Source organism: Cnephaeus nilssonii (assembly GCF_951640355.1).
Source record: "Cnephaeus nilssonii genome assembly, chromosome: 12".
NCBI lineage: Eukaryota > Metazoa > Chordata > Mammalia > Chiroptera > Vespertilionidae > Cnephaeus > Cnephaeus nilssonii.
In genome coordinates this window covers 31091205-31105553 of record NC_137083.1, presented here as the reverse complement: position 1 = coordinate 31105553, position 14349 = coordinate 31091205, and the positions used below count along the sequence as shown (strand labels likewise).

Here is a 14349-nt window from a genome sequence, read left to right as displayed (position 1 = left end):
TCATAGGCCAGGCTGAGGGACTCCACCCATACATACATTTGTGCACCCGGCCTCTGGTAGATAAATAATGGTTCATGAGTTCTTTCCACATTGTTTAGGTCCAGTTAGGTAAATCTTGTACATTGTTTAAAGAAGTATGACTATTGTTTGCATATCCCATATCAGTGTTTCTCAACCTTTTTTATTGAATGCATATACAGAAAATTTGCACAGGTCACTGGGCTAAATGAGCTTCTCATGCCAATGGTGACATGAGAACCTACCTATGACTCACACCAGTGTGCCTTGAAACCTTAGTTGTTGAGGTCTGTCCTAAGAATTATATCAAACTGTAAGTAATTTATTTTATCATTAGGTGTTATTGAACAAAATGACTGTAGTGAATTTAAGGGTAAATGTGGCCTTACCTTTTTTCCCCCTGGGAAAATATTATCATTTCCTGGGAAATAATAAAAGGTAAAAGTCATATTTTTAGAAGTCTCACTTTAATGCATTCATCAATATGAAATGATAGCAATGAAATAATATAGAATTGAATAACCTTGTAGCTAGAAACCAACTTTTCCTCTTCTTTATTTTTATTTATTTATTTATTTTGGCAAAAAAAAATCACCAAACTTATTGAGGAAGAATATGTTTTAATGCAGTATTTTTTTATTGCAATATACAGTTAGACATACATTTAAACTGCAGCTCACACATGAGAACCTACCTATGACCCACACATGTGTGCCTTGAAACCTTAGTTGTTGAGGTCTGTCCTAACAGTACACATGTGCACACACACACACACACACACACACGCTTATGCACACACATGAAAATAATAGAAGTTTCACAAAACAGTAATTACTTTTACTATCTGTGATGTACTCTGATGCTTATGTTTTATTTGATTCTTTCTTTTTGTAAAGAATACATACCGTGATGCACTAAATACATTTCATGACTCAACTAGTGGGCCAAAACCTACTGTTTGAGAAACAGGTGTGGTGGGATCTGAATTTTGAAACATTTTTCTCGTAACTAAATTTTAATGACTGAATTTATCAAGGCCTCTTAACACTATTCAAGTTGCAAAAGCATTGTCCTTTTAATTGTATGTCCTCTAAACATTTATGAATATTGTACTAGCATTCTCTTTTATAGAGTATTTCTCGAGATTTTTAAGAAATATCTAGAGGACCAGAATTATCTCTTGAGTATAACAGTTATCGTTATTTAAATTTGGTTTACCTGAAGGGGAAAAGTGAGACTATATTTACATATATGTACCAGTATGTATGTATGTGTGTGTGTGTGTTTAAGATATAAATATTTACAAATCAATATTAAAATTCTTTTAACTTGGAAATATTAAATTATTTTAGGTAATTGCAATGGTCCTCACTGGAGATCCAACAGTACGCTGGGGTGACAAATCCTATAACTTGATTTCCTTTTCTAATGGAGTATTAGGCTGTAATTGTGATGTAAGTAACCTACTATAGTTATTTTTTCTTTTTTATCTTTTAGGTTGATTTAATGGCAATAAGCTACAATATTTATGCTGTGGTGTGGTAGTATGAGTATGCATAACGAATTCCATTGTGTAGATGTACCACTGTTTTTTAATCCACTCATCTGCTGATGGGCCCTTAGGCTGTTTCCAGATCTTAGCTATGGTGAATTGTGCTGCTATGGAATATAAAAAGACCCCGAATGGCCGCAGCAATCCTGAGCAAGAAGAACAAATTTGGAGGGATCACAGTACCAGATATCAAGCTGAATTACAAATTTTTATGTCATTACATTAAAAGGTTTAGTTATGAATTCTACTCAGTGAAAGTAGAGTGTAGGACAAGTTCTTTTCATCTGTAGTAAAGCTGATAGTGTGGAGTATTTGTGCAAAGTTGAATTTGCATATATTTTCATGTAGTATAAGCACTTTAAAATTCACTGTTGAGAATTATAACCTATTTTAAAAGATATATAGCGTTATGCATATGTTCTATGCACAGATAAATATATGTGGATATTTCTAGATTTACCTAGTAATTTTGTAACTATTTTCCCAAAATGACACATGCTCTTTGGAACATTATTTATTTACACTATGGATATTAAAAGGTCTGGTATTTAATACCATTTTAACCTTCTTTATAAAAAAAATACAACAAAAAATCTTTGCTTCTTTCTCTCCTGTTCTCCCATGCTGTTCATTAGCTCTTCCTCGCCATCTTCTGGTAGATAGATATTCAGGAGGTCTATGAATCAAGAAAATTTAAAAATCAACCTTAGTCATATTTGCAGTACACAGTTGTAATCTCTTTGTAACACTTTTCATAAAGTATGTAATTTGGCATGGAGTATAGTATGAGGTAGATTTTTGTTAGTTTTTTAAAATTTTAATTCTTTGTTGTTTAAAGTATTACATATGTCTCCTTTTTCCCCCATTGATCTCTCCCCAGCTGTTCCCACCCCCTAGCACATGCCCTCACCCCCCTACTGTCTGTGTTCATGGGTTATGCTTATATGCATGCATACACGTCCTTTGGTTGATCGCTTACCCCTCCTCCTCTGCCTTCCCTCTGAGGTTAGACAGTCTGTTCAATGCTTCTATGTCTCTGGATCTATTTTTGTTCATTAGTTTATGTTGTTCATTATATTCCACAAATGAGTGAGATCTTGTGATATTTATCGTAGTCGAACTGTCTTATTTCACTTAGCATAATGCTCTCCAGGTCCATCCATGCTGTTGTAAATGGTAAGAGTTCCTTCTTTTTTACAGCAGCGTAGAATTCCATTGTAGATGTACCACTGTTTTTTAATCCACTCATCTGCTGATGGGCCCTTAGGCTGTTTCCAAATCTTAGCTATGGTAAATTGTGCTGCTATGGAATATAAAAAGACCCCGAAGAGCCGCAGCAATCCTGAGCAAGAAGAACAAATTTGGAGGGATCACAATACCAAATATCAAGCTGTATTACAAAGCCACTGTTCTCAAAATTGCCTGGTACTGGCACAAGAACAGACATATAGACCAATGGAACAGAACAGAGAACCCAGAAATTGACCCAAGCCATTATGTTCAATTAATATTTGACAAAGGAGGCAAGAGCATACAACGGAGTCAAGGCAGTTTCTTCAATAAATGGAGCCAGGAAAATTGGTCAGATACATGAAAAAAAATCACCCACTTACACCATACACAAAAATAAACTCAAAATGGATAAAGGACTTGAATGTAAGACAGGAAACCATAAAAATCTTAAGAGAATCCATAGGCAGCAAAATATCAGACATATGTTGTAACAATATCTTTACCGATACAGCTCCTAGTACAATGGAAACTAAGAGAAAATAAGCAAATGGGACTTCTCTTAGTTTTTGATGGCCTTCCTCTAAAACAGTGGTTCTCAACCTTCCTAATGCCGCGGCCCTTTAATACAGTTCCTCATGTTGTGGTGACCCCCAACCATAAAATTATTTTCGTTGCTACTTCATAACTGTAACATTGCTACTGTTATGAGTCATAATGTAAATATCTGTGTTTTCCGATGGTCTTAGGCTCTACAGCAGCGGTTCTCAACCTGTGGGTCATGACCCACAGGTTGAGAACCGCTAGCAGGGTCGCCTAAGACACCCCTTCCTCATACCGCTCTGGTACTGCCTCCACCCTCTTCCCAGTTCTTCCCTGTTTGTTTGTTTTACAACTGGCCTTAATAGTCATGCTTTCCCGCCCCCCCCCCCCCCCCCCCCGTGCCTGCTGTCTTCCCTGGTTTAATACTTTCAATGGCCATTTTTATACAGGTGCCTTGCAATTGTACTTTTCCAGTTTTACCTATTCTCAATTTTAGAGTTTTGCTTCACTGTATGTTATATTGTTACATGGGGCTGAGTTGCTCTCATCATCAAGAAGAACTCATCTTGCTTTCCTCCTTCATTCTCAACCACCCCCCCCCAAAAAAAAACAACAACAACAACACCTTGCACTATTTTACTAATAGCACCAACATCCTGCTGTTTGCTCAAATTCAGAATGAAAAGAAATTTCATGATCTTTTCTATCTCTGAATAAAGAATATTGGTCCCATTATGAGTGTACTAGTACATCTCAACACAACTGAGATGCTTTCGTGTAGTAATAGTAAGTATATGCCAATTTTAAAAGCAGATTACATGTGGAGATAATCAGACTGATTTTACAAATATATGGGTGTTAATGAATACACATAAAACATGTCCATATACTATATACTATAAAACATGTCCATATACTATATAATATATGGACATGTTTTATGTGTATTCATTAACACCCATATATTCATAAAATCAGTCTGATTATCTCCACATGTAATCTGCTTTTAAAATTCCAGGTAGGTTTCCCTTGTAACCTAAGATATTACAGAAAATGCAATTTAACCTATGTAAAACAGTATTAGTAAGTATATACATACTGTAAAGTAAAACTGTTCTTAATTCAAGGCCCTGTTGCTGTTCTCGCCCATTGGTTCTTGAATATGTGCTTTTGTGATTATGCTAATTAATCACATTTCTCTCTTGGGATTTAAAATCCTGGGGTCAATGAGCTTGTTTTCTCTACATAGGCTTTGTTGAAGGGCTTTGTGAAGGGCACATAGAAGCATGCAGTAAACATTAGTTGTTAATAGTCACAGTAGTTACTGGTGATTGCTGTGAGCCAGGTTCTGTAGGAAGCACTGTATAAGCATTGTTAAAATCATTTTCCACAGCAGCTGTATGAGACTAGGCATTACTAGCAGATAGTGGGGTGTGGACTCAGAACCAAAGTCCACAACTTTATTTATTATTTAAAGTATGTTTTTATTGATTTTAGAAAGAGGAAGGGAGAGGGGGAGAAAAACATCAACCAGCTGTCTCCTGCATGCCCCCTGCTGGGAATCCAGTCAGAAACATGAAAAAAAAAGTGCAGAATTCTCAACTGCTTGTATCATCTAGTGATCAAAATGTGGATATTGTAAAGTATAGTAATTGTCATTTTATTTTCTGAGAAAGAACAAATATTTAAAGTTGGAAGCACCTCATTAGTAATGGGGAGGGTGTGCAGTAAACATGAACCATCTAAGGAAAACAATTGCTCTTTGTACTGGAAGTCAGAGCCGGCATATGGATGCAATGCGAAGGTGTTCTGGAATTGTTAAGAGCACTGTGCAAAAGCATATGGGATGACAGACTACCTGAAGGCTAAATAGAGGATGGCCATGAGCTTTAGGTAAAGACATAGGCCTGCTAGATGAGTTAAAAAGCATAATTTTATTCACATATCTACAAGAGTGTTCAGAAGTGGCAGAAATGATGCTCAATGTTTAAGGACTGTGGGAAAGATGGGCTGGGTAACACGGTGTTCCAGGTTTGAAAGCTATATCTGGAGAAAGGAATTGCAGCTAGTGAATTTTTCCATCGTTTATTTTGAAGGACAAACATTTTTGCCTCCTTTTCTCCACGTTCCTTTGATGGCAGTTACATCAGACAGCTTTTTCCTCTGTGCTGCTGCTACCACTTTACATTGCATACAGTCACCATTCATGAACTGAATGTGACACTGCTAGCCTGGGGGAGGAGGAGGGGAGGTTTAACTTACACACACAGCCCCCAGGGGCGGCCCAGGTTCAGAAGGAGAAACCAGGTGTCTAACGTGTCACCCTAACGCGACATAGCTCTGCTGCCCTGGACCGTGGCCCGTGGAGCCTAGGAGCACAGTGTACTATTGCCAAATAGGTAGCAGCCACACCATCAGGAAAGGCTCATGAGGGAGGTCAGTACACGATGCTCAAGCAGCTGAGGCCGACTGTCAGTAACAGCCACCTAACAAGACTCCCAGGTACCTGACAAGCCCCTTTTCTAACCGCACCTCACAACTGTGCGGTGCTTTATAGATTTACAAAGAATTTTCACAGATATCACATACATTGTTTCATTTAAGATGATGGTATTAATCTCTAACTCTTACTGGAACCAGTTACAAAGAGTAAGACTAATGGATATACATCTGTTCAACTTAAAATTCTACCAATCCATCTTCTGGTGGAAAGCTAATAATCACTTTAAAAAAAATTAGAAAATGTGAAAAATTCTAATGCTTTCCTGATGCTTTATTTGCTCACCTTAGTTTGACCATTTTTATTTCACTTATATGAAGGCAATATGTGTAACATACTGTTTACAAATGAGTGCATGGGTTTGGGTTGATGGCAGGCCCGTCCCCCGGGTCTCTCATGTGCCCCATGCCAGAGCAAGCTGCAGCCTTGAACCATTGCCCGGCCTCTGCTCATAGGCTGCAGGCACTGAAGCAGGTTGCACAGTGGAAAAGAAAAAGAAAAAAAAAATAGTGGACATTGCCCTGGCTGGTGTGGTTCAGTTGGTTGAGCATAGTCCCATGTACCAAGAGGTTGCTGGTTCAATTCCTGGTCAGGGCACATGTGTTAAAGAATGGAGAAAGAGTGAAAATAAAATATTGGTCAAGTTTCATCTTGATATAATGTCTTCAAAATATTGTGTATTTTTGTTTCAGCATGCTCCTTATGATGCAATGGTTATGGTAAGCATCAGCTATTATGTTGATGAGAAGATTTTGGAGAATGAAGGAAGATGGAAGGTATGTTAGAACAAATATTTTAGCTTTCTTTCTCCTCATATTTTTATAAATATAATATTCTTAATTCTTCCCTATTTTCAGGGTTCAGAAAAAGTACGGGATATACCACTTCCAGAGGAGCTTGTTTTCACTGTGGATCAGAAAGTATTAAATGACATCAATCAAGCTAAAGCCCAGCATCTCAAGCAGGTAGATTTTTTTTTTACTTTTCTTTTAGATAGTAATGCCATCTCTCTCTTCTTTTATTACTTTTTTTTTTTTTTTTTTTGAGAGAAAGAGAAACATCAATTGGTTGCCTCCCATACACACCCTGACCAGGATAGAACCTGCAACCTTTTGGTATACTGGACAACACTCCAACCAACTGAGCCACCCGGCCAGGGCATGCTATCTCTTTTAACTACTATATATAAAAATAAGTGCATACTTGGCTAATCTAAGTATGACAGTATGAAACACTTAAATTATAGCTCTAATACCTTTAACTATGTCTGAATTACTTTAATGCAAATGATAATCTGGCTATCTTTGGGATGTTTTCCTTAGATGATTATTCACTGTTCCCATTTAATTCTTTTTGTTAGGCATCTGATCTGCAGGTTGTGGCGTATGCCTTTACACATTTTGGCAAAAAGCTAACCAAGAAGAAGATGCTTCACCCTGATACATTTATTCAGCTTGCACTTCAGCTGGCCTATTATAGACTTCATGGACGGTGAGGGACATTCATTTTCCATCTTCAGACTCTTGAACTCCAAGGATATGTCTTTACCATAGCTACTTCATTCTAACTCCCAGTGTTTTTTCCTACCTTTTTTTTCCCTAGAGAGAGAGAGAGAGAGAGAGATATTGATTGACTGCTTTCTGCATGCACCCTGACTGGGATTAAGCTAGAAACCTGGGCATGTGCCCTGACCAAAAACTGAACTGGCAACCTTTCGGTACAAGGGACGATGCTTAACCAACTGAGCCTCACCAGCCAGGGCATGTCATCTCACGTTTTCTGTCGTCAGCAATCCAGTTGCAGCTTAGCTCGGTGCCTCTGACTTCGGCTCTGTTGTGAGGTTATAGTCAGGGTGTCAGCGAGGGCTGTGTTCTCATCTGCAGGTTCTCAGAGAGGATCTGCTTCAGGCTCACTCACGTGGTGATTCACGGGGGTTAGTTCCTCCCAGGCTGTTGTCCTGAGGCCTCCCTCCGTTTCTCGCCACCTGGGCCTCTGCAGGGCAGCTCCCAGCATGGCAGCTGGCTTTCCTCAGAGCAAGGTGGTGAGAGCAAGAGTGAGCTCTCTGTAACCTAATCTCACAAGTGACATCCCACCACTTGGCATATACTTTTCATTAGAAGTAAGGCACTAAGTCCATCCCACATCAAAGTGAAGGGAATGAATAGCAAGAGACCAGGATCACTGTGGGGCAGGCGGCATACAGGCCACCGACCACAGACTCCAGTGAACACACCCGGACAGCAGCCAACCCTTTGACACATTCCGTATCACACCAGGCCCTGCGTGCCAGAGTAGTTTTTATTCTTTGATATTGGAATCAGCATCTTCGTTGTTGAAAGTCTCAACTGTAGTCTTGTGTTACTAGAACTTAGTCTCTGACCAAAGCCAGCGTCATTAGGTAATAACAGAGCATTCTCGTTAGAATAAGGCATTCTCTTCTTTCATTTTTTTTTTCCTTCCAGCCCTGGTTGCTGCTATGAAACAGCCATGACAAGGTTTTTTTATCATGGCCGTACGGAGACTGTGCGGTCGTGTACAGTGGAAGCCGTCAGGTGGTGCCAATCCATGCAGGATCCTTCTGCCAGTGTGAGTATTTGAAAAGAAGAGTTAACAGAATTTCTTTGTTCTCAGGGAACCTTGGCCCTTAAAGAACTAGCTTCTTTCCCTCAATTCCCCCGGGTCAGTAAAATACTTTCAGACTTTTTTCGCCTGAAGTTTTCAAAACATCTATTTGTTCATTTGCCAGGGAAGGATGTAAGTGGGAAGAATAGGAAACGGGGAGCCCCTCAGAAGGAGCCCATTGGTGCCTTTTCTAGGCAAAGCATCCTCAATACCTTGAGTATTGCACTACGATTGCTCTGCCTTTAGAATCACACCAGCGAGATGCAGACACTCCCAAGGTGCTTTTGAGAGGACGTTTTTCTTAATGTGGTGGAACGTTTCTGAAACCACAGATTCTTGTTTTCATATGTGAGAACCAGAACAGTTTTATATGTTTTGTTTTTATACCTTTGGAGGCATTTAGACAACGGGATAGTTCCTTCCCACTGCTCCTTTGGCATTGTATGTGTTTCTTTACTTTTGATAGACATAGTGTATGTTACTTGGTTTTAATTTCATAGAACTGCGTCATTATCATTTTGTATGACTCTTCTTGAGTTTGAAATCAGAGTTGCTTCTTTCTTGACACTTGGTAATGTCACTTCAGTGCTTCCCATAAATTCCTGCTTTCCTGTCTCTGGAAAGAAAGAACCGAGATGCAGGGCATGTAGGAAAGGAAAAGCAGCGGAACAGTGAGGAAAAGACACGGCAGCAGGTGTCTCTAGAAAACCCTTTCTCTCCCCCATTACCCGCAGCCTCATTTCTTTGAGCTCAGGTTTCTTCTTGTTTGGTTTCTGTACCATTTGTTAGTGAAGTATCTCTTGATTTTTTAACACAGATTCTTGAGAGGCAGCAAAAGATGTTACAGGCTTTTGCAAAACACAATAAAATGATGAAAGATTGTTCAACTGGAAAAGGTACTCACATTGTAATTATTCTAACTTGAACAAAATTCTCTCATGTTGGAAGTTTTTCCTAACTTCAGGTTTGGGGTTTCGTTGTAGGATTTGACCGTCACCTTTTAGGTCTTTCACTCATAGCAAAAGAGGAAGGTCTCCCTGTCCCAGAGCTCTTTACAGACCCACTCTTCTCCAGAAGGTAATAGAATGTCGTATTTTATGTTTACCAGTTACCTGCCCCCCCCCCCCCCATGTTAAAAGCTCTTCAGAAACAATGCGAGCTTCTGTAAGCCTCATGCAGTCTCTTTCCTTTGTGCGCAGCGGAGGAGGTGGAAACTTTGTTCTCTCGACAAGTCTGGTTGGTTATTTAAGGGTCCAGGGAGTGGTGGTGCCCATGGTACACAGCGGCTACGGGGTTTTCTACCACATCAGAGACGACAGGTGAGGCCGCTCTGCTGATCCTTCCTGTGCTGTAGAGTACGAAAGCTATCGTTTTTGTTGTTTGAGTGTCTTTCCTACACTGTGATTCCGATTGTTTTATCATCTGCTACTTGTTAATGGGTTATTTATTTATTTATTTTTACCACTGAGGCATTGATTGTGTATTTCACTTGGGTTTCTGGAGTTTGCGTTAAGTTTCTGGAAAGAATAAGAAAGAAAAAATTAAAGCCTGGTAGGGGAGAGAGAGGTGGGAAAGAAGGTCACAGAGAATTGACAGAAGGGCTTGAAGGCCCTGTTCACAGTCAGGCAGGCTCTTCACAGGGACCTTTCCAAGCCTGGGAAGCTTTATAAAAAACTAGAGGCCCGGTGCATGGATTTGTGCACTGGTGGGGTCCCTTGGCTTGTCCTGTGCCCTCTCGCAATCCGGGACCCCTCGGGGGATGTCGGATAGACAGTTTCAGCCCAATCCCCGCAGGCCTGATCCAGACAGGAGGGAGCCTGATCCTGTATGTTGAGCATCTATCTCCTGGTGGTCAGTGCACATCATAGCGACTGGTTGACTGGTCGTTTGGACATTCAGTCAATTAGGTTTTTATATAGAGAGATAATGTGGCGAGTGATGGCAGAGGGATGGCGGTGTGAGGGTGCGTCTATCCTCTCCCCCTAACATTTCAACAAAATAACCACCTATAATTCAACAAAGCAGTCCCTGTTCAACACGGATGCATGCCTGAGAGACCTGCATACCAGAACAACTAAGAAAAAAATAATAATAATGTGGCTGCATTCAGCACACTGCTCCAAACAGTGAGCAGGCTTGGAGGCACTTCAGATGGAAAATGCATGTGAACTGTCTGGAAGGGATTTTCTCATTGATTGTTAAATGTGAAAATTGTATGACTTAAAGAAAATTGGTTTATTTTTGAAATAGCATTTTATTTTAATGTACTACATGCTCATTATAAAAAAATCTGTACTATAATGAAAAATGTAGATCATATTATAAATATTTTCATGTCCTTTGTGTGAATTTTATTCATTTAATATTATTTAAAGCAATTCCCAATGCATAAACTATTCTTTTAGCTATTTTAATGGTTGAATAATGTCTAGTCTTAAGGATTTCCATAATTTAACCTCTTACGTACAATTTCAGGTGTTTCATTATTACAAATAACAATAATATATCCTTCCTTATTTCATCACATCATTACCAACTCTAAGCATTATAAAACATTCTTTACCAATTTATAGGGAAAAATAACAAAAAGAATTCTTTACTGATGAACAAACCATTTTTTTGTTGTTGCTGGCATCTGTGTACATTCTTTGTGAAGATATTTCTTTCTATAATTTAGAAAGATAACGGAATTTCTGAAAATTTTTGACATTTAAATAGGAATTGTTGATCTTTGCAAAGGAATATATTTAGATGTTGCTAACGATTTGACAATTACATGCAGTGTAGCTGGAAAATGACAAGTTATGTGAAACCACTGGGTGAAAACAGGCAGGGCTTTCTGTAGGTTCCTGTGTGTCTCCGAGCAAATATAATCCACTTGGATATTAGCTTCATCATTTTATCCTGGCCAGAGCATGTTTTTACTTCATTCTGCTGAGCTAAAGTACATTTCAAAGATACAAATATACTGTCTCTTTAGTGTTGTGAAAATTGCTTGGTTGTCCAACAGCTTTACATTGCACAACATTTTGGTTTTAACTTGAGCTTAATGTATGTTTTGCTAGAATAAATTTGAGTGTCTGGAAAGGAGAAGGCCAATTCCAAGAGAGTCGGTAGCCCGGTTTCTGCTCTGAGCACATTTCCTATGTCCTTGAGCTTCCAGGGCCACTTTACCACCTACCAGACCAGGGATTTTTTCATCTGGAGGACTGGGAGATATGTGGAAGATGGTCTCAAGAGAGTTTCTCTCTGGCTTTCCTAGAGTAGATTTTCCCCCTCTTATATTTCTCTATTTTATTTTATTTTTTTACTCTTTTCACGTCCTGTATTCTTCTTTAAAATAGTTCAGGTTTGCCCTAACGGGTTTGGCTCAGTGGATAGAGCGTCAGCCTGCAGACTGAAAGGTCCCAGGTTCGATACCGGTCAAGGGTATGTACCTTGGTTGTGGGCACATCCCCAGTAGGAGGTGTGTAGGAGGCAGTTGATCAATGTTTCTAACTCTCTATCCCTCTTCCTTCCTCTCTGTAAAAAATTAATAAAATATATATTTTTAAAAAGTTCAGGTTTTATTGCAAACAATGGCATGAATTTGGATTCCACCTCATTCCATTCAGAGCACGAGCAGGAAGGTCTGTGTTAGGGGAGAGGTGGGTGTTTCTGTAATACAGCAAGGCCTTGCTCCAAGCACTGGGAGCTCTGGCTCGTGTTTTGTCCCCCTTTGTCTTTAGTCTCCAGTCACGTAGCGCATTCGGTGTTCCCAGCATTATGTATGACGATGCCTGTACTTTCCATGCGTCAGGTTCCATTTACCTCATGCCAGGCGGAAGTCACACTTCATATGCTCGCAGCCAGCCACGTGGAGCTTTGCGGTGTTGTGATTTTCGCCTCATACTCAATCTTTTATTACTTGTTCTTTGCAGGTTTGTTGTGGCCTGTTCAGCCTGGAAATCCTGTGCAGAGACTGACGCAGAAAAGCTGATTCAGCTGATGTTCCATGCGTTCCAGGATATGATGCAGCTGATGAACACTGCTCATCTCTAGAGACTCATTATGCATTAAGCACTGACCAATTAGACCATGTAAACTGGGTGCTGGGAATGGGTTGCTGAGGTGAGGTAAGGAGTGTGGACTTGAAGGAAATGTAGAAATTAATAGAATCATGCTCTCTAAACCTATACTGACATACAAAGTAGAAATACTATTTTTAAGCTTCCTCTGATGCAGCAGCAATGCAAATTTTGATATAGTGACTATAGAACTATGCAAGCCTCAACAATGCAATTCTACAAAATTTAACAATGCAAGTCTAATTTTAACTTTTAAATATTTTTATTGACACCTGTAGGTTATAAATTCCCACTCTGAACATCATGGTAGAGCAGTGATTTTCAACTTTTTTCATCTCATGGCACATCAAAAAATGTATTTTGGGCCAATATGACCAAAAAATAGGTACAATTTTGATTCATTCACCCTGGACAGCTATTGTTCTGTTTGCTATTGTCATTTTTTTTAAAAAAATTTTTGACAATCTAAGGGAAAAGGGGTCAGTGTCCCTGACTAGTCAGTCATTAAAAATGCCACGGATCACTGGTTGGAAATCACTGTCATAGAGTCTATCTTTCAGGCACTTTAACCTTTTCTAATTGCCAAAGGGTATGAAATACCTGGTTGGATGCTAATTTCCCTGAAATCAGTGTCTTTCACATTTGCCACAGGGATGCAAGCTTACTATATTTGGGAGAGACCACTACAAGTTAATGGTGATTAACAAAAATAGTTTCTGCTGACCTGGCTGGGGTGGCTCAGTTGGTTGGAGTGTCATCCGATGCACTGAAAAGCTGTGGGTTCAATTCCTGGACAGAGCGCATACCTAGGTTGTGGGTTTGATCCCTGATCGGGACATGTATGCAAGGCAGCCCATTGATGTTCTCTCACATCAGTATTTCTCTCTCCCCAATTCTCTCCCTTCCGCCCTCTCCCTCTCTCTGAAATCAATGAGCATATCTCCTGATGAGGATTAAAAAAAAAGTTTCTGTTGAACAGACAAAAAGTAAGTTGTAGTAGGGAGGTTTATACCCTCTGACACGCATTAAAAAAAAAACCAAAACCCTAACAAAATTCATTTTAGTATATTTTGTAATTAGTTTGTGAATATAAAATTAAAGCACTTATATTTAAAATTAGTTATCAGAATTAATGACTACAAGGATTAAATATTGAATCAGATTCTCAGGATTTTAGTGTTTTGTTTTTTTTTTCTCTTCTGTTCAATTTTGTAGTTTCTACCCTCCGAAAATAAAACTCAAAATCATATAGCTTCTTGTGTTTGAATAAGTGATTCATTCCTGTGTGACCTTATACTTTCTGACCTGTTGCATATTGTTGTGTAATAATCCACCCGAACTCCCTGCTTCCGACAACGTGTTATTCCTCTCGACTGTGTCAGTTGACGGTGCCCGTTTGGAGGTCTGCTTCTGTCTTGCCTGAGTCATGGATGCAGCTGCTGGCTGTGGCTGGGAAGTCTGAGATGGCTCTACCCACTGTCTGGGGACTGGTGGCTGAGGCGCTGTCTCCACGCGCTGTTTGACCATTCGGTATTTTAACTGGATTTCTGTACTTGGCGGTGGGTGTTCTAAAGGGGAAAGGTAGAAGTCGCAGGGCCTCTTGAGGCCTAGGCTCTGAAGTCACATTGAAGTCGCATGATGTCACATCTTTTGCATTCTATTGGTTAAAACAAGTTACAAGGGCAGTCCAGGTTTAAGGGGTCAGGGGAAAAGTCTCACCTTGATTAAGAGAAGCAGAAAAGTCAATTTCATAAATGACTTTAAAAATGTAAATAAAGCCCAAGCTGGTTTGGCTCAGTGGATAGAGCATCGGCCTG

At 39.5% G+C, this 14349-nt stretch overlaps 1 protein-coding gene across 1 annotated transcript in view; it reads left to right on the top strand.

The window, feature by feature from the left end:
* CROT (carnitine O-octanoyltransferase) overlaps positions 1-13786 on the top strand; it is a 31109-nt gene extending 17323 nt beyond the window's left edge. The window contains exons 10-18 of the mRNA XM_079786188.1: positions 1371-1472; positions 6536-6619; positions 6701-6808; positions 7204-7334; positions 8306-8429; positions 9283-9361; positions 9449-9542; positions 9665-9784; positions 12386-13786. Coding sequence (XP_079642314.1) covers positions 1371-1472; positions 6536-6619; positions 6701-6808; positions 7204-7334; positions 8306-8429; positions 9283-9361; positions 9449-9542; positions 9665-9784; positions 12386-12506 — 963 coding nt within the window. The 3' untranslated portion in view covers positions 12507-13786. The remainder of the gene's footprint in view (positions 1-1370; positions 1473-6535; positions 6620-6700; positions 6809-7203; positions 7335-8305; positions 8430-9282; positions 9362-9448; positions 9543-9664; positions 9785-12385) is intronic.
* The last annotated feature ends 563 nt before the right edge of the window (positions 13787-14349 follow it).